The sequence below is a fragment of the Centruroides sculpturatus genome, unplaced genomic scaffold (assembly GCF_000671375.1).
Source record: "Centruroides sculpturatus isolate CEXI.00-Female unplaced genomic scaffold, Cexi_2.0 scaffold68, whole genome shotgun sequence".
Taxonomy (NCBI): Eukaryota; Metazoa; Arthropoda; class Arachnida; order Scorpiones; family Buthidae; genus Centruroides; species Centruroides sculpturatus.
Window position 1 is genome coordinate 215,355 of NW_019384331.1, and position 21,943 is coordinate 237,297.

The 21,943-nt window shown below is 28.3% G+C and overlaps 1 protein-coding gene across 7 annotated transcripts in view; it reads right to left on the minus strand.

The window, feature by feature from the left end:
* Positions 1-21,943, minus strand: part of LOC111629896 (teneurin-m-like) — a 174,156-nt gene that overhangs the window by 69,873 nt on the left and 82,340 nt on the right. For all 7 annotated transcript variants that reach the window (XM_023373845.1, XM_023373877.1, XM_023373871.1 and 4 more), the window contains exon 3: positions 1,794-1,993. In XM_023373845.1, the coding sequence (XP_023229613.1) occupies positions 1,794-1,989 (196 nt within the window). In that variant the 5' untranslated portion in view covers positions 1,990-1,993. The remainder of the gene's footprint in view (positions 1-1,793; positions 1,994-21,943) is intronic.

Here is a 21,943-nt window from a genome sequence, read left to right on the forward strand (position 1 = left end):
CAAATTTACATCCATTACTACAAAACGGTACTAATATCAATTCACTTTTTAACCATTTTATTTATACTACTTTTGTTTTGTTTTCTAACTTTATAAATTGAGAGAATGCGTGGTTTCAGTAGACTTGCTACCAATAATTTCCGGATAAAATTGCTGTATTAAAGGAATACTTAAACATTTGCTGAATTTACACAAAAACGAATCTCTATAAAAACACTTCTTCATCTGTCTAGTTTTGTTCCGGTACCAAATTGATTGGAACAGATGAGTTAACTTCAGACATTGGCAGACGAAAGGTTAAGTAAATTTTTCTGCCAGAGGGAAACTCAATTGGACAGAAAAGAATTGAATTTATCTTCACTAACTTTACAGTCAAAATGGCCGAGGCTTTTATTATTGAACGATATTTTTATCTTCTAGATTTTTATTTCGATTTATCCTTTTTTTTTGAAATTTTCTATTATTACCTTCTCCGAATTTCTATTACTTTTCGGAATCTCTCTACAAAACTTTTCTGGTGAAACTTCAGATTAGTTAGAAGGGTTCAGTGAAACGAATTATTTAATTTGACAAAAACTTATTATATTTAATAATATTATAAAACATCATTTTTCAGTGCTTTAATAAATTCTTCACTTAATTCCAATTATTTCTTTTTTTTAACTCTTGGAGCATGTCTTTTTCTAACCACACCCCAAAGTAGAAATATTTGTAGAAATTTATGAGAAGTTCATGTTTTAATGATTTTCTCCTCCGAAAAAATCTAAGATAAATGCGTTTTTCATTTGATTTTAGGTATTGATCAGATTACAATATTTAAACGCTCATTAATTTTTTAAATATTTGTTTTGGATCACCCATGATTTTTAAAAACTGCAGTTCTTGATGTAAGCTGGAATAAATAATTTTTTGTTTTAAGCCAAAATAAATATTTTGAGAATACTGAAATTCGTCAAAATATCTGTATGAAGCTTAGCAAAATTGAGAACTTTAACTACGTAGGTACACAGTCTTAATTTATTATGTTGTGCTGATGCAGCTAACTAATCAACTACTATGAATTTGGCTGGAAGCAATAGTCAACAAATAAACCTTTATTGCAAGACAATCCCTGCGGCAGACTATCTTTATTTTAGCAATGCCAGGAGAGTAATAGAGAGAGAGAGAGAGAGAGAGAGAGAGAGACTCGTTGTAACATTTCTGTAAACGTACAAAGTTGTAGCATTCTGTTGGATAGAATGTTAAGCAGCCCTCCTGATAGTACTCAAACCCGATACAAAGGTTTCCTAGCCATCATTCGATTTCCTGGCTGTAGAGAATAGGATTTCTCAACTTCCTTACAACAGTCTCTTACACCAGTAAAGGTAGAGTATTGTCAATTGGAAACTCTTCTCAGATTTTAGTTTTTCGGAAGTACTAGGGTACTAACATAATTTCGACACGGGTTAACACAGAATTTCAACTATATACCGGCTCGGAATACTGATTATTTTATTTCTGTTTAGAAATTCGAAAGAAAATTGAATTTTTTTGCGACATTGGAAATCGTTAATGAGAATTTATGAAAGGAAATTACGCTTAAATTGAATCAATGTAAGTAAAACTACTGTCGAGCACTTGGAGAAAACAAGACTATCAAAACAGAAGTTACTGGATATCTTAAAGTAAAAGGAATAAGTATAAATGCAGGAAGCGATGCGAATAATTCTAAGAGTTAAAGAAACATGTTTACTCCCAGTGGGATCTCGTTATAATTCGACTGCGGAAGTCGTGCAGCAAATAGGATACCGTACCTCCATCATGTTTCCTGCTGTCAACAACCACTCTGGGATCTTCATATTGATGTCCGTGATCTTCTGAATAGCGATATCCCTGGCGTTCGAGATCTTCGTCGTTATCTGACGAACTATAATCTTGCCATTCTTGGCTTCTTTGTCTTCTTAGCCTAGAACCCGGACGATTCATCCTACCACCTCGTGAAACATCCATAAATCTGTAAAAAGAATTGGAGAAAATAAAAATTTAGCAGAAGAATTAAATAGTTTATTTACTCGTTTAAAAAATTCTCTGCGTTGCGATGTACGGTGACATTTTCAAGAATATGTTATAATTTTTCAAAGGACAATTGTCCAGGAGGGATATAATGTCGGTGGCGGTGTAATTTGTTCTGTAATCTAATACATCGAGACTAATAAATCCGCGTAGGTGTAATTAAAGTCACTTTGCAGCAAATTAGATTTGTGACTCTCTGCGTTGTCTCAGTAAATAATATTATTATCTGCAGAAGAGAGAAACGTGAACAAAAGTAAATGCTGTATTGGTATGGAAGACAAAAATGTAATCGTGGTAGAAAAACCGCTGGGAAATTTTGATACTGATAGAAATAGAAATATAGAAAATACGTGAATTCTTTCTAAATAAGTTGATTTTGACGTCACTAGAAAAACCGACAGATCGCACTTTCCATGATCTATACTGGGTATTTACTTTCATTTTTATGCAACGGCTGATTTTAATGCAGCAGTTAGGATTCTACTCGGATAGAATTATATATTTTTTTGAATAAATAATGCAACAGGACGAAAGGAGAGTAAATTCATACAAAAAAGGCGATTAGATCTATACAGCTAGAGGTATTCGAAAGGAAAAGAAGAACACTGCGTTAGCAATTATATAATACAGTGCGAAACACCAATAAGCAAATAGCCGCTTAAATGAATGGAGAATGCTAAAAATAATAATAAAAAAACATCATTGTTATCTCTGCGAAAGGTCTAGATTCGATGTCACTTATCTAATTTGTTGGCGATTGAGAGCGAACTAAACAAAAAAAGAAAAAAATATAGCTGTTTGGAAATTACATCGATTTGATTTTTTTCATACTCATGAGCATCCCTTACTAGAAATAAAATTATCTGCAGCGATTTTATTGGCTAAAGCTCGCAATCAAGCTTTTTTCCCCCTTTTTATCCGTTTTCAGCCAGCTGTAATTTGTAGGAATATTAGTCTGCCTTTAGGCGGATATTCTCTTCCACTATCGAAACGTTCAGTGGAAAGACCACAAAAAATCTTATTTTTTCCTTACTAAATGTCTCTTCCCCAAAATTGACGAAGTTTTCTCATTTTAACTGATGGGTTTATTTATTGTAATAGCTCGAAGAATGATTCAAAGTTTTATCAAAAATTTGAATTAAGGCAAAAATATATTTATATGAAAAAAAACAGAGTTTAATTTTCTACAGTGTCTTTTGGGTGTCTTTTTGCATAAATGTAATTTAAAGTAAATAAACTTAGCAGAACGAAATTAAAAAGGTAGCTACTAATTTGAAATTTCCATAGAATTTCAGATTAAGGAATCGAGTAGAAATACTTAAAAATATTTATTATTTTGAATTGTTTTGAGAAGATTTTTATATAAAATTCTTAAATATGAATTTAAAAAGATTTATTTTAATAATTTTAAAAGTTAATTCTATTAATGATTGGAAAGTGCAGATGGAGGAAGAAGATATCTGGATAATGTAACTAGAAAAACAATAAAATTATCGAAATGAAGTTCGTGTGAAGCTGGAGTTTAGTCCATTTTAATCATAATTATCTTATTTGGTAGTGACTTAAGACGCTTTAAAAAAGTATCTTTCCTGTACTGCGTTGGAAGAATACTTTTAAATTCTGTTTAACGTCTCATAGTAAAATTCCAAGTTATCTTTTGTTTCCCGAAAGGGGAGGGAAATAGAAAAGTTCTCTTTGCAAAAATCGCTTCGATGGAATGTTTTATTGCTCTAGTTTAATGGTCTTCGGTTGCAGAAAGCAGAATGCTACTTAAGATGTGGAACTAGTCCTCGGATCAGACAGAAGAATGCTAAAAAGAAAATTTTAACACCGGAAAACATAAATTTGCAGTAATTTGACTGGTGATATTTATATCTCGTATTTCTGTATATAACATTTACGGAATGGAATCTTACCTTGAGATATTTATGTAATTTTATAATTAGTCGTAACATAGATTACTTCGTCTGATAAAAAAAAAAGATATACAAAGCAGTGAATTTAATTTAGCAAATGAATAAAATTTTGGATTTTTTTGACGTTAGCGAAACTGTGATTAGAATAAAAAGAATTCAATCGATATTAACCAAAGTATGAACAGGGAATTTAGCAGGAGACTCGAAAGAACGGAAAATATTAGTCTGCATCCTATCATTAAAGCAATTACTAAGGAGTCTAAATCGATTGGGAAATCTCCTAGACAACAGAATCAGATCAAGACCATTTGCATTATTTGTCTATAAAAAGGTAAGAGATAATGAAAGTGGCAAGTAAAATGTTGCAAAAACCTCTTTACAAAAGAGCCTTTTAAGAAACATAACTATGGCCGTTGGTATAATTCTAAGAGTTATTAAATCCTCCAAACCGTTACAAATCGTCGGAGTCCTTTTTAGGTGGTAGAGGCGAAATTTTTCTCACCATTGAAACACTATTGGAAATTCGCGACAGGAGCTACTCGAGTGTGTCTTCTTCATAATATAAAAGCTTTAGGAACCCCGCATTCATTCAGTTGGAACCATTGGTTATACGAGAAAGCCGATATGGCATTTATACACTCTTTCTTCTCCGAGGATTTAAAGTTTAAATTGGTGGAAAGAATTGAAAAGACTTTTCTTTGGTAGTCTTTTCAGACACTGTATTTTTATAAAGAAAGAAAAAATTCGATCGTCTCGGATTTAGAATTTATTTCGCACTAAGGACGATAATGTTAAAATAAGAAAATGAAAATTAGTAAAGAGCTTATTATATATTATTCTACATAAATATAGGTCTATCGTGTGAAACTATCATTTTTACATTTATCGTGCACGTATGTCTGTGAATTTTTCAACTTTACAAATGACGATGATGTGACAGTTACACGACAGCCACAGTTACGGAATGTCAATAGGTTAGATTTTTAAAGATTAATTGATGCTTGGATAATGTCGAATTGATGGAAATTGTTCGAGAAATAATAATACAAAATTAATTCCAAATTACTCTCGGTGATAATTAAAGCGTGCAAAATGATTTTATTGAATTTTTACCAATTAATATTTGTGGTATTAAAATCTCTTTAATAAGTTTCACCATTAATTAATGATTTTAGATCAATTTTTAATTAAAGAAATTCGAATAACTAATTACATATGTTTAATTAAGGAAAATTTAAAAATAAAAGTTGAATTTTAAAAAGTAACCAGTATAAAATCGTATATAAAATTGAAATTTTTCCAATCGATAATTAGCTGTGGAATAAATTATTATTCGAAAAAACTAAAACAGGATAGCAAAGATCTTATCTGGGAATATAAACGCGGGTCATTAAGTTAATTTCTGTTTACCGTGCTCCAACGCGATATAATTGTATAAATTTACTATATCATAATTAATTTATAGTCAAATTACATATATATTATAGAAATTAAAACATTCCTTTACGCACTTAAAACGAAACTTGCACTTTTCAGAAAGTATGCTTTTTTTTATTAATAGAATACAGAAAAGGTTCGGTACACAAGTCTTGATGCAGACTCCCTACACATCATTAATCACACAATCGGCACCCCAGCGGGATTGAAGCTGTTCAATTTAGCCCCAAAGATAAGAAAAAAGGATTCTATTCGTCCCTATACTACAGGAATTTTTGGGAAGTTTTTTAGGGTTTGCTATCATTCTTCTCGTCAGTTCCATCTGGCTGACGTCAAACATCAAGGTTTGGTGACAACTTGATTACTGGCTGAGAAGAAGACATGTAGATTTATGGCTAGTCATGTGACTATGTAAGTACGGAAAGTTTTCCATTTTTGACATCTCTGCAAACATATTCCGGATTTCAATCATTAGCTCTGATTCCCGCTAATGTACTCGCAGCTTTGGTTGTTCCGTGTGAATAGAAAAGGAAACAAAAAATAAAACGCGAAAAACATTCTAAGCATGTGTACTTCACAACATTTCTTTCTCTACATTTTTGAGTGCACAGAGTGAAACTCCTGCAGCTTTTTTCTTATTTATTCTGTCTAAAATCTCTTTAATCAAATTACCTTACAATCAAAGATTTTGTAATAGAAATAAAACTTCTAACTCGTGCGATACAAAACTATTTTCTCCTCATAACTATTAAATAATTATGAAGATCATCGAAGTCTTAATTTCAACTAACGTTGCTATCTTTAGAGTAAACATCATTAATTAGATAGATGATCATCAGCAAAGCAATAAAATATTAATTTAGGAAAAAACTTTCCAAATGGAAATTACTAATTACCAATGATGAAATATTAGCAAAACACATAAAAATCGAGTTATATCATTAATTTTATTAAAAACATTCCTTCACTGTATTAATACAGCCACTAAAAATTTGTCCGAGTAACATTAAGTCTAAATTCCTTCCTTCATCTAATTATTTGGATTATCACCGGATATTCTCAATTAATTTTGCCAAATTAAAACTTCAGCAAAAACTATTTTATATATTTAAGATACGCCATTGAAGTTATTAAAAGATTTTTTTAAACAGAATTAATTATAAAAATAACTGATCATTTAACTGATTACNGACGGTAAATTTACAGTGCATGTATAATTACCATTATCGTTTATTTCAGCCGTTTCGATAACCAGCATGGATGCTGCTGCGTAATTTAATATTTGAATTCTTTTATCTGAATCAATTTCCTTACCGTCCTTATACCATTTATACACTAAATCATCGCCACTATTTGTGGCACAAATCGTAGTAACTCTTTCTCCTAAAGTCACCGTTTTTGGAAAGTTGAATGGTCTTATTTTTTGCCCTATTTGAAAAATCGATTTTATTAAAATATTATAGCAAGCTCATTAAGTTCAAAATTAATTTTATTTAAACTTAAATGATCGGTTATATATGTTTATAGTTAGGTAGACAGATTCTATAATTAAATACAGTATTATATTAGCCTATATAAATTTGATTATTTGGTCATTTAAAGATTAAATGTCGATTTTCAGAAAATATTATAGAGTTAACCAATAAAGAATAAAAAATTCGATCGTCTCATGTAGTTTCAGAAGTGTATAATCCCAGATAGAAGCTACATGTATCTGTGGTTTTAGTTAATCTTATTGATTGATCGAATATCATAAACGTTTCGACTTCACAGAATCTAATCTCAGCCAATCAAACAAAGGAAAGGATTTGTTTTATTTCGGTTTTTAAGTCGAATTAATTATTAATATAACAATTTATAATCGATTGTCTCTCTTAAAAGCTTCATTAGTTTAATTATCATTTTCACATTTATATAGAATCGATATTTAAGATTTCAATCCTTAAAATTATAATTGCAAATTTGGAACTAACTTGATAAGTATCAAAATTATTTACAAATTATCGCGATTAATTTAAGATTTTGCATTGTTTTCGTTTGCAATATTTTAGTTAATATCTGTAATTGGGAAGAGACAAATTCATTTCGGGTAACAGAACGAAAATGTTCAAGTTTTAAAATCCAGATTAGTTTGCATTTTCATTTAATAAGTCAAAATGGCAAGAAATCACAAGTCTTTAATCAACAAGACATTAAATATTAATCTTTCTTTTGGTAAGGTTTTGTCTGGGGACAAAATTTTGCCTGAATTTAAGACAATAATTAATTGCTCCAGATGATTATACATCCCGCTGTGCGAACGAATTACTGCAACATGGAAACAGAAATAAATGAGCTGTCTCGTAGCGACAACGCCCATCTAGACTTCCAACACTTTAATGAATAAGTCAAAGATTATATTTTTTCTGATTACAAATTTGTATTAAGCAAAAATAACGCATTTTATACGATAAAAATAGCTTTATATATTTTAAAAAAATTAATATTTCTCATTCTATTTACAGAGTGAATGTACGGAGGAAAGAAGTTATTTCAAATGTTTATAATTTCACTTTATTGTCACTGTAATATAAAATTTTCGGCAAAAGAAAAAAATTTATGTCAAATTATATAAACGAAACGGTAATTATCCATGAATGGCATCAATTTGAATAATTATATTTCAGTCTATCATGTAAATTGACTTATTTAAAACTTTCTTCCAAGAATGGTTAATAGGATCGATCAATCGAACTCTACGCTTATACTAGATAATTTTTTTTCAAATATATATAAAATAATCGCTTTTTTCTAAGAAATAATCTGCTTTTAAAACGACAATTGCACGTAATGGCTGTCAAACATAATCAGAAGTGTACTGTACTGTACGTACGAATCGGATACAAATTCAAGAATCAGTGTTTTCATTTCTCACAAAACAAATACAAAATTTCGGCAACATACAATTTTCTAGACGGCAAACATTAAGTTAATGATGCTATTAAATGCACAGATCGTGAGAAAATTAGTAAACACTATCAAAACTATAACTTCTGTCGAGCTGCATACTAACTACTGAATATACAAACCGGGTTCCATTTTTGTCCATTCCTCTGTTATCTATCAGTGTCCTAAATTTAGCCAAGTGAAACGAATGTGACTATTACTATAGGGAATAAATGGCTCGAGTCTCTAGTACACGATATGCGATTGTCTATCGAAAAGAAATGTCTCCTTGATAAAAAGATGCTTTACACATCGAACCGCTTTTATAATACTCGAATATAAAATAAATTTGTATTTAAACCATAAATTAAGTGGAAACTTAAACCCCTTACATAATTTTGACATAACTAAATAAAGTAATAATAATTAATTATAAATAAAAGTATTAAAGAGCGGTATTCTTTACTTAATGCTTTTATTTAATCTATCATTATCTAATTCTGCTTAAGAGCCCAAACATCCTGGTTCTCTTGGGAGGAATTTGGAGAATGTATTCGCAACCATGGGATTTTCTCGCCACCAGCAATTATATATAAGAGTATTAAGGACATTATGGTAATGGCACGTCTCTCGTTTTAGACTCCATCAAAAACTATTATATTCAACACCATTTTATAAATTTTGACTTTTAAAATATTTTCCATTTAACATAGATGCAAAAGCTAGTAAACTTATAAGTTTAAGTTTCTCTATAATATTAAAAAATCGTAACTTTATAATCCGAGTTTCTCTATTGAGTTTAGGATGAAATGCAGATGCAGAAATACTCTAAAGAAGATCAGAAATCTTTTTAACTTTCTGCAACCTTACTGGAGGATTTTCCAACGGTACAGTAGGCCTACTCGAATTTGACTTACATATTCCTTTTTCTGAAATATACCTTAGATATATTTTTGGATAAAAGTATGTTTCCGATAAAAGGAAATGTCTTCCTTCGTTAATATGTTAGAATTAAAGGTAAATTGGTTGATTTTTAGAATTTTAAAATGCTAAATTTAAATAAAACTAATCCAGGAACAAAACAGTGAGAAACATTAGCATAATGTGGATAATATTTTGAATGGCTACACCAATTTAAGCAGAAGTAGAAGGTAGATACATTCTCATCTTTTATTTAGAATAACGTCACGTATTCCATTCAAGATAGTTCTTTCCACTTTTAAAGTATGAAATAAAATTCTTTATGATAAATTCACGATAAGATGCAAAGCAAAGAGAGGTATAAAATAGCATCAGGATTAAAATTCTACTGGATTATTTCAACGTTTGAACGGAAAATAATCTTCTTTAGAAAAGATTGTTGTAATCCTCTTTTTTAAGGCCCGAAATTTAGTCTTGTGGATTATACATGTTTAGAGTAGTTCGGGTGGTATAGAATGAATTGATCGCCCGCAAACACTATAGTCGACAGATAAAATATCATGGAAGAGCGCAGTAAGTGAAGCAAGGAAATTATATTTTCCTTCTTTTGTTCTTTTCTTAATATCATCTGTAGAACTTTTTTGACAGGTAATATTACAGCACTTTGTTCAACTAATTTATGAATGTAATATTGTATTAACTATCTCGTTTTTCCCAATTTATCAGTTTATGAATTCGTTCCTCATTCTACTGTAGAAAACCCCACCGCAGAACATTATGAAGCAATTTGGCAAGCCGGACGGAAAATATTTTTTTGACATATTTGAATAATTGAGATATTAAGTCCTCGTTATATATTAAATAAAGATAATATTTCTGGAAAAAAATATATATTTTACAACTAAAATACTTTTAAAAATTTTTAAATTATTATATTCCCATAAAAATTCTATAAAATTTATTTAATATTACTTTTAAAATCATCAGACTTGGGTAATTTATATTAGTTTTTTCTTTAATATTTTATATCGATTCTCCTGAAAGTCACCTCGATACCCTCTACTCTTTTTTTAAATATCATATAGGTAACTTATATATAAATATAACTTAGCAGTCACTTCCTAGAAACTGTTTGGCGCCCAATTCTTCAAAGCTTTTTGGCGCCAGTCAAATTTTGTTTTAACAACTTGTTGACTGCGGAAGTCTGTCATCGATGACAAGCGAAAAGGTCTTCGGAACTTTTCATTCAGCAACGGCTCATGTATGTCGAGAATATCTGGGACAATAAAGTGGACAATTATTTCCTCTTTCTGCTGTCTGGTGGCAGATTGGACATGCTGCACTTCTGCAAGATGTGAAATATGGACATCATTGGATCAGTGTTGGCGCCGATTGCAGACAGACGAGACGTCTCCTAACCCAGGAGACAGGTGTCTTGACTGCTTCTCTCTTTATTAGCCATGATTTACAGTACTTGTTGCTGTACGTTTCTTTGCAACTTGTAGATTTTGGTCTTCACCCAACTTAAATCTCAAATTACAATCTTATCGCCTTTTTTTTGAATTAGAAATACTATTTTGGATCATTTTTATATTTTTTACCTATATATATATATTTACTGTACAATACATATATGTTATCTTTCGCTGCATATTGTATATAAATAGTAAACTTTGAAAGAAATAGATATTATAGAGATGATTTTCTATAGAAAAGTTTAGTTTGAATATCCCCTTTAAAAAATTTATTTTTCTGGAAAAAACCAAGATTTTTTTGAAAAATATATTCAGAAATCATTTTTAAAATTTACTTTAAATATAAAATTTTGTATTTATTATATACATTGCAAATATATTTACCAAATCAAAGAATAAGCAATGATATAAATATCTCTATTTGATTTGATTCGTATTCATTTATTATAAAATTTCGTATTTTCAGATATTTTATAACTTTCTCTCTTCAGAAACAAGAACATTATAAACTTTAAATTAAAATTCTTAATTTATTTATATTTTCACTTTAAAAGTTATTTATTTATATATTTATATTATTAAAAAATATAAATTAAACATTCAAAAAAAATTTTTTTTCAACATTTTAAAAAGAAATAGTGGATCGAACGTAAAAAGTGAAGTGGAATTTCTACAAAACTCCAATATTTATAGTTAAAGAAAAAATATCTTATACTGAATTCCATAAATATTTACAAGCATTTTTATGAGCGTTACCTTGTCTTAGACATGTTTATCATCCATGCATCAAATTAAATAGTAGTATATAAATTTATATGATTAATTCGGCATTTTAAGAAGGAAACAAGATTTAAAGGCATTAATAGAGCATCTTCGAGGATTTCGTAACATAAATTTCATAAGAATTTCGAAATTCTTTAGAAAATATAAAATATGAATTTAATATATTACAATTTTATTCAATAGTAAATTTTTTGCGATCTAACGAAGCTTTTGTCGTAAAAATTAGTTAATAATGAAATAAATAAAGACAAATTTAAAGTGAAAAATCGATAGGGAAATAATTTTTAGTAAAAATAACACAAAAGGAAAAAGTTTTATCAATGCAAGAACAGCTGTGTACACTACTATAAATTCTATTTGGTTCTCTCACATTAGCCTTCAAATCGAAGCCAAGGATTTCCTATTTTCCTTTTCGAACTAAGAAAACTTCGGACATGGTGACTGAAATTCTGATTCTGCTCGACTGAAATAAATAAAAACTAAAGTATACAAAAATCATTCCGAACTTATAAATATTTTCAAACTAGTCTTAATTTAAAAATTTTTTTTTTTTTAATTTTAGAAGATTTTAACCGCTGCATTATTAATAAGTACACGTTTCTTTCATTAAATTAATTAAAAAATTAAGTAATTAATTAAGTATTTTTATGTCAAAAACTAAGAAAGAAATATAAAAAAATAAAGATGACTTTAATTCTATAAAATTTAATTTTAAATAACTGTTATTTTTCTGTTTGTTTTTTTTAATCTAGAACGTCCAATCATATTTTCGTTTCTACGTTGAGACTTCTATGTTTTATATGTTATAAAAAATAATAAACATTTTCTAAAGAGAAGAAAGATCCAAAATTTGATCATGTCAAACAGGATTAGTTCTTTTGTGGGCTGCACCTGACCACAGATAATCCTTAGGTTCGGAAAAAAAGGTAATAGTCTGATGTGCAGAAGGAACAAAGATTATTTTGAATCGAAACTCCAACATCGTCTTCAATCACTTACTTAACGTTAAGATTTGTACCATTTGCTGTCATCTATCAATGACAATGTATATAATCTCTTTATTTCTTTCTTTTTGCATTGCCAACATTTTCTCTTGTCAAAAACAACAAACGGGGATGTAAATAATTTTGTTACTTTACGATACGTATCACATATTAAGTACATTTTAGAAGTTAACAGGGTCGAAACCTCCCTAAATTGACTTTAATGAACCTAATTTACTTCACTCGCAATGGGGAAAGACAAAAGGTAATTAACTGCAGTTAATTTTCCAATAAGGTATAAATCTTATCTGTATGTTGCCGGATTACATTATCTTGCTCAATGTAAATTTATGTAGCGGTATTTTTCTCTTCTCTACAGTTGAAGATTAGCTTATCTAAATCTTAAATAATGAGTCCAGTTACGTTCGAACGACGATAAGCGACACATTATAGTGATATAACTGTTAACACAATAAATATTCAGTTGTTATAATACTTTTTAAGCGTTGGAATAGATTGCATAAGTTGCGGAATGTCGAAGAATTATGGATAGAAAATTGAGCATTTTTATGCAATAACTGCCATTAAGATTTAGTATAAGTAACCGAAAGCCAGTAGCCAATAATAAAATGCATTGATGCGAGAATAACGACGAATATAAACCCTAGTGTCACAGTAGCGGAGGGTTTAGTCGGGACTACCAGGACGTGACTAGATTAAGCAAATAAGTATCCCATTTAATGACCATCGTCCAGAATAATTAAAAGTTCACAGTCCAAATCAGGAATTTTTATCATCAACGTTTTATTCTAGAAAGTATCTACGATAAATATGCACGCACATAATTAAATTAACTACTTATATGAATGATGGTGAGTGTGTACAGGTACAAATTGCTATAACAAATATGAAAGTGGCTCGGCTACCTAACACGTAAGAAGCGTAGGAATTTCAAAATTGCTCTCTGAGGAATGAGGGCAAATAGGAAAAGGAAGAAAAAATGATCAAGAAGAGAGAGGCAAGGAAAAAGAGACTACATGAAAGATTTTAATTTTGCTTTACCATTTCCGCTACGTGGTTATTTTAATAATTTTCTCTTCTGCAGCAAGCAATGCCAATTATTTCGGTTAACCCCCCTATAACGTGACGGTTAAAAATAAGATTCGTTTACTCGTAATAATCTTCAGCTATATTAAAATTGCAAAAGTTGCGATGGTTTGGAAATTCGCCTTTAAATATACTTTCTTTTAAAATATACACTTTTATGTTCTTCAAAACAATGGCTTTAAAAAGAATCTAGATGAATTCGGGGAATTCGGGAATAGGCGGTTTACTTTCTGGTCAAGCCATAAAGTAAAGAAGATTTTATAAATAAATAAATATCAACTAATGTGTTTTTTTCCTAAATTTAAAAAGATGTTTATTTTAAAATATAATACATTTTAATAAAGCGGAAATAACGTCGCCCTTCCACTTCAAATACCTACGTTTATATGATTTAAAACTGCAAATTATATCAATTATTATATAATTTTGAAAAAAAACAACTAAAAATTATAGGTCTATGTTTGTTGCATAATTCGTTTAATCGATTTACTGCAAATAATCACGATGTTTTGCGAGAGGAGAAATCCGCAGGATAGTAATTTTTTCTTACAGCTATAAAATTGTAAGTATCTTCCAATAAAAAACTAAAATTTTTTCTTTTCCAATAAGCACCTTAGCATTTCCAAGAACACAAGAGACCTCGTCAACACTTCAATCGATAACAGTTTTCAGTAAAAGTGTGTAGACGACAAATCCTAGAATTGTCTCTTCTCTTCCAAGATCATTTACATAAACTCTCAAATGCACAGATTACCAAGATAGATTGATTCACATAAAATTATATAGTTAAACACCGTTTTTACAAGAAACAGAATTTGTAAGGAATAAATTGAGTGATAAAATGCAACTATCCAGCAATTCAAGAATTGATATTTTAAATATAAAATTTTATATCTTATAATAATAATATAAAGTTTATATTTTTTCCTGTTTTAATTCATGAAATAAAATTTAAAATATCGATAAGAATTATACCTTAATAGGTCCGTATATTTATATATACGTTATTTATTAATAAATAAATAATTTTGTAATACTATTATATTATAAATATGTAAAAATATATGAGGAAAAAATAGAAAATCGATAAGTAATGATATTCATTTGTTCCGTGATTATTTATAAATGACAACAAAACTAAACATGCCATATTGTTGTATAAACATTTACCGTTAATCGTGCCATTTTTCCTGTCCTACTTGCCGTATTTGTACTTTCAAATCGAGACGAATCGATGACATCTCCCTTTCAAATCCTTTATATCACCTGTACGTGCATGCTCTATCGTTCTGCCCACTCGATGTCTACCTGCCTAGTTCTAATAACAAATAACTGTACGCTTGTCTGTTGATCTCGGTTCTCTTATTTACAATGTCTTTAAGAATAAATGTTATTCACGAATTAAAAAAAAAATCCGGAGAAAGTGCCGCCTTTCACTGTTTTCAATAAGTGCTACAGGAAAAAACAATCTTAAAATCGATACAAAGAAGTTTCCAATTTTTTAATTTTGTGAAAATTATAATTATTTTTATTGAGCGCATTTTAATATTGATAATTTAAACATAGACTTTTGATTTCTAATAGCAATAAGCATTAATATTTTACAAATTTAAATATATATTTCTTCTGTAATCTTACATTTTCATTCTAAAGTTTTCAAAGTTATTAAGATTAATTTTCGAACGTATAAAATTTTACATTTATAATCGTAAATAGGAAAAATTATAATTAAAATGAAAAATGCCGACATGATTTTTTCCAGCAGGTTATAAAAAATTTACATTTTATTTTACTTTTCAAATTTACTTAAAAATATATAATGATTAAATTTTATATATTTTGGAATATATAAATCATATGAAATGATTAAAATTTCTAGCAAGAAAACAAAAAGAAATGTTATAAAATTCGACATTTTATTTCTTCTATAAATTTTATTTTTGTTTAAAAAAATTTAAAAACTCGAAAATAAAAGTTTAACTTGTGGTAAGAATTTTAATAGTTACAGACATTAAAATTAGTTTTTCAATTATTTATTAGTTTAAAATTAAAAGTAAACTTAAAGAAAATTCGCTTGGAAATAATGAAATAAACTAAATAGCATGCTTATTACATTAGTTTCGTTTTATTTATAGAATATTTATTTAACTTCGCAGTATTTTTCAATTTTGATAAACAAAAATTTATAAGACTTTAAATAAAATAATCGTATTCTAAATGAAAAAAACACGGAATTTTCAACTTGTGACGCAGATGCAAATTTAATTTCTTAACTTGAATATTCTTAGGGAATTTGTGAATCGAGTTTGCATAGATTAAACTTATAAAAGCGGTATGGTAGATTTCTTTTTATATTTTTTATATCTATGTAGCTTATTTTATTTATTCTATGTAACTTAAGATATAAATATTAATATTCTTTTATTTTAATAAAAAAAATTTTTCTATTACCTTCTTATTAGCATAAAAAGAGATGCAAAATTATTTGACAGACATAATCCTCGAAAATACTCCCGAGGCTATTCTTGTCACTTAAAACATTCTTTTTGATCTCCAGAGGCGAGTAAAATATCGTTTAGCATATTTCTTTGTTTGTGAGATAAACTTTATACGGTTTTATTCTTTTTATATTTAAAAAAACAAAGCAAATTTTATTTTTCTCATCCTTCACAAGAGTTTAGATGTTTTGTGCCTTTTATCCTTGTAAACAAAAGAATATACAATTTGTCGTCCTTCTTGTGTTTTACTTTATTTTTTTTATATATATATTTTTTTTCGTTTTCTACACCGAACCAATTCCAGGATGTTATCAAGCCAACAATGCTCCCAAGAGACATCCTTATTCCTTAGAGATTCAGTCCATTCTCTTTTCACAGCAAAGTATTTGTGACTTTTTCTTCCAACTTCTTTAATTCTTTATGATAGTCTCTCAGAATCTTTGTGACAATATTTTCTAGAAAAGTTCCATCCGTTATTAATACTTTTTATTCCACGATATAATAATAAAGATCAATAATATATTTCTTTTGGATTATATTCCATTTCTGTTCTCAATCGAATTGTATAAAGAAGAAAATTAACTTATACATCCTGTTTTGGTATGTTTAATAATTCACTTTTAAATGATTTCATTAATAAAGAATTGGGAGGTTAATTAATTGTTTTAATCAAGCCAGTCCTTAATTTTCTTTGTCCCGTAAATGTTTAAGAATTTAAGTATCGGGACTTAATCTCAAGAGCTTCTGCAGACTTTTATTGGATTGTGATACATCTGACGCTGTTTTAATTTTGTGCGGAAAATCTTGTTTTCTCACATACTAAAAGCAAAGGGGAAAAATGCTGTGAATGAATTTTCTAGTAATTAAGATTTGCTGAAGTAGATAAAGAAGAAACTTGTGCTCTTAAGAAAGAGAATATTTCTTTCTGTCTGCCTCGGAAACATTAAGAACTACTACAAGTGCCAGTTAGATATCCAATAATATTATCTCTCCATTTTCACTTTAATTCCGACCTCTATTTGTTAACAATAGTTGATTGTGGTAGTTGTAATGGAAGCTTTGTACTTTGTATGTCCGATTATTTTCCTACTAATCTGTACCTCTTTCTCTCTTTGATTGGATTTTCTGAGCTTTCATTAACGAAGTTGGCAGCCTAACAGTTTTCTTGGTTTCTAATTATCATTCGATCGAATTGAAGTTTCACAAAGATTTTTTGTCTTTAATTTACAAAGCTCTTTTCTGCGTTATTATCGCCTAAGGATCCACTCTTCTGCAATTTTCATTTTGCTTCTATTCAAATAAAACTATCGATATACACTTTCATTTAGTTCAAACAGAATATTGGAAAGACGGAAAATTCTCTTAAAAGTTAAAGTAATCAAAAATTTTTATTTTATATTTCCGTTCAATGAATTAATTTTCTATTAGTTGAATATTACAAAAATACAATTTTCTAAAAAAAAAATTATATAAAGTATTTAATTTTAAAGGTTAAACTATCAAAACGACGATTTTCGCAAACAACTTTACAAACTTGGAAATTATTTAGATTAGTAATAATTTATGTCTTCATGATAAAATTTTATTGCAGATACTTAAACGGTTTATAACGTTTTATATCCATACACCAGTAATATCTCAATCTCAATTATTTCATAAATTATACAACATAAATAAGACAGAGTTTACAGTTAAATGACAAAAGTAGCAGAAATTTCAAATAAATCCTAGTTTTAAAAACATTAAATAATTCGATGTAATAGTTCTATTGCTGTAATAATCACGAATAATGAGCGCGTGTTGAAATAAATTCATTAAAAGTTAAAGTCTATATTATTAAATTTAATGTTATTTTATGAGAAAATTTATATCAGTTTTATTTTTTACGCTCAAAAAATAGTTCAAAGAAATTGTTTTTTGCGAACGTTTAAAATCTTGACTTATAAAAGAAGTTAAATTTCCATTTTAATAATTTTAAATTTAAATTTCCATTTTAATAATTTTAATAGGAAAAAACATTGACATAAAGAAATTTTAACGTTCTTAGATGACAATATATAAAAACAGTGCCGAATTAAAAGAATTTAGGATATAGACAGAAACAAAAGAATATTTTCGAATAAGAACCAAATACGAGAAAATCATAATCTATATTCTATATATTCTTAATCTATAATTTAAGTTAGCGTTCTTAGATGACAATATATAAAAACAGTGCCGAATTAAAAGAATTTAGGATATAGACAGAAACAAAAGAATATTTTCGAATAAGAACCAAATACGAGAAAATCAGACAAAAATAATATAATAAATTTTAAATTTTATTCATTTATATAACATATCTTCATTGAAATTGTAAAAACACTAATAGTTCTATCAGAAAACAGCTATTGCACGATTTTTTTCGGCATTCGTACTTCAGATTAAAAGGACCAACCAGTAAAAGCCATAAAATTGAAAATTATAATTTAAAGTTAGAAAAAAGGTCCCTTTTTTCTAACTTAAATTATAGATTAAGAATATATAGAATATAGATTAAGATAGATAGATTAAGGTCAAAAGCCTTATTTTTTGGAGTAGGGGTAAATGTTTTTAAATTCTTAAATGCAAATAACGAGTAAAATAAATAAAATAAAATAAAATAATAAAGTCTGACCCCATTCGAGATATAACACTGTGCCCCCTCTATCTCCCTCCTTGACTTATAATCTTGAAAATGTAATACTCATATATAGAAATATTCCTGACAAATTTCAAAAGTTTTGGTCCGTAGGGTCTTGAAATATAAAGTTCTACTTTATACCTCAAGATACAGGCCATTACATACATACAGACATACATACATATAGAATCTTGTTTCCATTTCTTTTTTTAAATCAAGGAACCTTAAAAATAACAAGATGTGCAAATAACCAGCAGGTCAAAATTTGACGATTACAATACTTTACCTCTGTTCCATAACATCCAGGAAAGTAAAACTATTAACAAAATAATATAATTTTATATTTTTTACATTTCTTAAGCGTCATTTAAACAGGCACAGTGATGCGCACTAAACATTGAATTATCTCTTTAAATATCCATTAAATAGTTTCCAGTTTTAACCTTTCGAGTGTCATCTACAGAAATTTGAATAAATGCTCATTATTTATTAAGTATCTTTTTATTATTTAGCGAAATAGATTTATTAATTAGTATAAATTGCTACGCAAAACCGAAGAAGTATAAAACTTTAATAAAATAATTATATATTTTTTTATTTTATGAGAAAGTAGTAATAATTTTAAACTTTATTCTGTCGAAATAACAGTTTGATAAATATTTTCTTTTAGCAGCAACACGTAACAATGTCTGTGAATGCCACGTAGGATTTTTAAGAAACCATTACTTGGCACTCTACTTGTAATTGGAGGCTGCAAAATGTCAAGCAAAGCGCAGTTACGGCTTCAATATTTCGATAATGATATTGCAAGACTTAAAAAATAGTGAAAACGTCTGAAATATTTTGTAAAATTTATTTTATATTTTATGTAACAAATGCTAATTTAAGATAGAAATTTTCCAATTTAGTAAAGTTTTATTTTAACGTAGAAAATTTTAATTTCTGTTTAGTCGAATATGTTTCAAGAAATTAAGGAATTAAATTCTAAAACTTAAATTTATTTTTATTGTTTGGTAATTTAATGATATTCATTAAAATTATTGTCGATTTTAATGCTGCAATAGGAAAATATTTTTCTTTATAAATTGAATTGAAAAATTAATTAAATAATATAAATTAATCCTTTCTACGAATGATAAAATAAATAATTTCGATTAAATTTTACTGTTTTCTTTAGAAAATAGATGAAATTTCTAAAGAAAAATAAGTCATTTAACTGCTATTTGGTTAATTATTGAGGCCTTAATAACAATTCGAAGCTTAACGAGATTATTATTTCCGAGATTTGAAAGTAATTTTGAAGTGAAAAATAATAAAGACATTTTCCATCAAAAGATTAAAATATTGTTATCGGGAATAAAGCGATTAATATGAAAAATTGTTGGATGACTTTGGGAAGATCTTTCGGAGGAACAAGTTTGCGATTAATATCGATTTGTTTATCAACGCGGACCAATTGCTTGTCGATAGATTAATTAGAGGTATTTTATGTGATCAACAAGAGCTTACGATATTTAGAAGCATTGAAAGACCCAATCGATTTATATACTGAACATGCAATCTGAGAAAGATAGAAGAGAGAAGGATTTCTGAAGATTAATGATAATTGATTGCAATTTAAAAACAAAGTAAAATGAAATCGTAATTTAAAAATAAAGTATTATGTAAATCACTAAGATATTAGATGTCTTTTGTAGAAATATGATTGAACAGTTATTCTTCAATTTGTAATTATTTTCTTGGACTTTTTTTTATAAAAGTATATTTAATTTTATAAAGAATTATTGAAAGCTAATGCGTGAAAGTAATTATTAACGATTCGAAAATTAATATTAATTTTCTGACATGTAATCTTTTTTTAAATGAGTTAGGGAATTGAATAAGCTAATATAAACAAGTTGGAGCCATAAAAAATAGTTATACTTATTCGTTTTCTCTTATTTTTTACGTTATATATAAAGATTTATATAACTTCTAAGGGAAGAAAATTAATCTAAGCTAACTACAGGAAATTTTCTATAAAAATGAATAAAAAGTATATCACTATTGATCGTCTATGTTATGATTTATTGCGTTATAACAAATTTTCTGATTTAAGTTTTTATGTATTTAATTTTATAGAAACTTGATTATTTTTATCACTTATCTCCTTATAAATATTTATTAAAGGTCAAAAGAAAAGGGATGTTTTAATCAATCTTTCGTTAATTTAAACTCAGTGATTTTAAATCTTATCGTGTGTAAGCTGTTAAATTTTAAATAAATTAATTAAACAATCTTCGACGGAACTCAAACAGTGTAGGGAAGTAAGTGTTATCTGGTGTTAGATAATAGCGATTTAATAGAAGAACCTCGATGAAATTAAAATGTAGCATTACGTTTACCAGAATTGAGCGAATAATACAAGTTTAGATAGATTAACAGTTAAAAGTTAACGATGTCCTAATGGGAATTTTGCATAAACTTTATTTTGGCCATTAAGTATTACGGAAGAATAATACTTTAATAACTTATATTTTTTAATATAGTACCAGTAAAAATCGCTTCTAAACTTTATAACAACAGTTCTCAGATGAGACTAAGTCACGTGTCACGAGTACCCGGTGGAATTCGTGTAATCTTTGCCTGAGGTCGCAGAAAGCAAAGAGAAAGAGAAAAGAGGCTTAGAGATTAGAGACTACGTTCTTTCCCACCCAACTGTTCCATTAATGGATGGAAGGCAGATCTCTGTGGGACAACCCCCAAATGGAAGAAACACAGGCGGCAAGGGAGGGTTAAGTATCCAGGCAGTTACGAAAGAGGTCAGTGACATGTCTCCAGTTGATAAAGTCTCACGTTGGTGCTAGCAACTTTCATTCCTTCGCTAAGAATAACAGGTTGATGCTCCAATCTAAACTTCGATTTAAATTTCTTTTTCAACTTCTTTTTCAATTCAGTTAGAAAAAGTTTTCGTTCTAAACGTTTGAAGCACCGCCAGTTTCTGGTTTGTAGAAATAAAATCACTCGATAAAACGAGTTATATTAATAGTAGAAGGAAGAAATTTTTCGAACAAATTTATAGCACAAATGTTATTTCAATTAAGTTAAGTTCATAGTGTTTCAATATTCGGTGATATATTTGCGAATTCGTTCTAGAGGTGTCAAATACACAACTGAGTCTATGTTTGTTCTCGGGGTGGAGTGT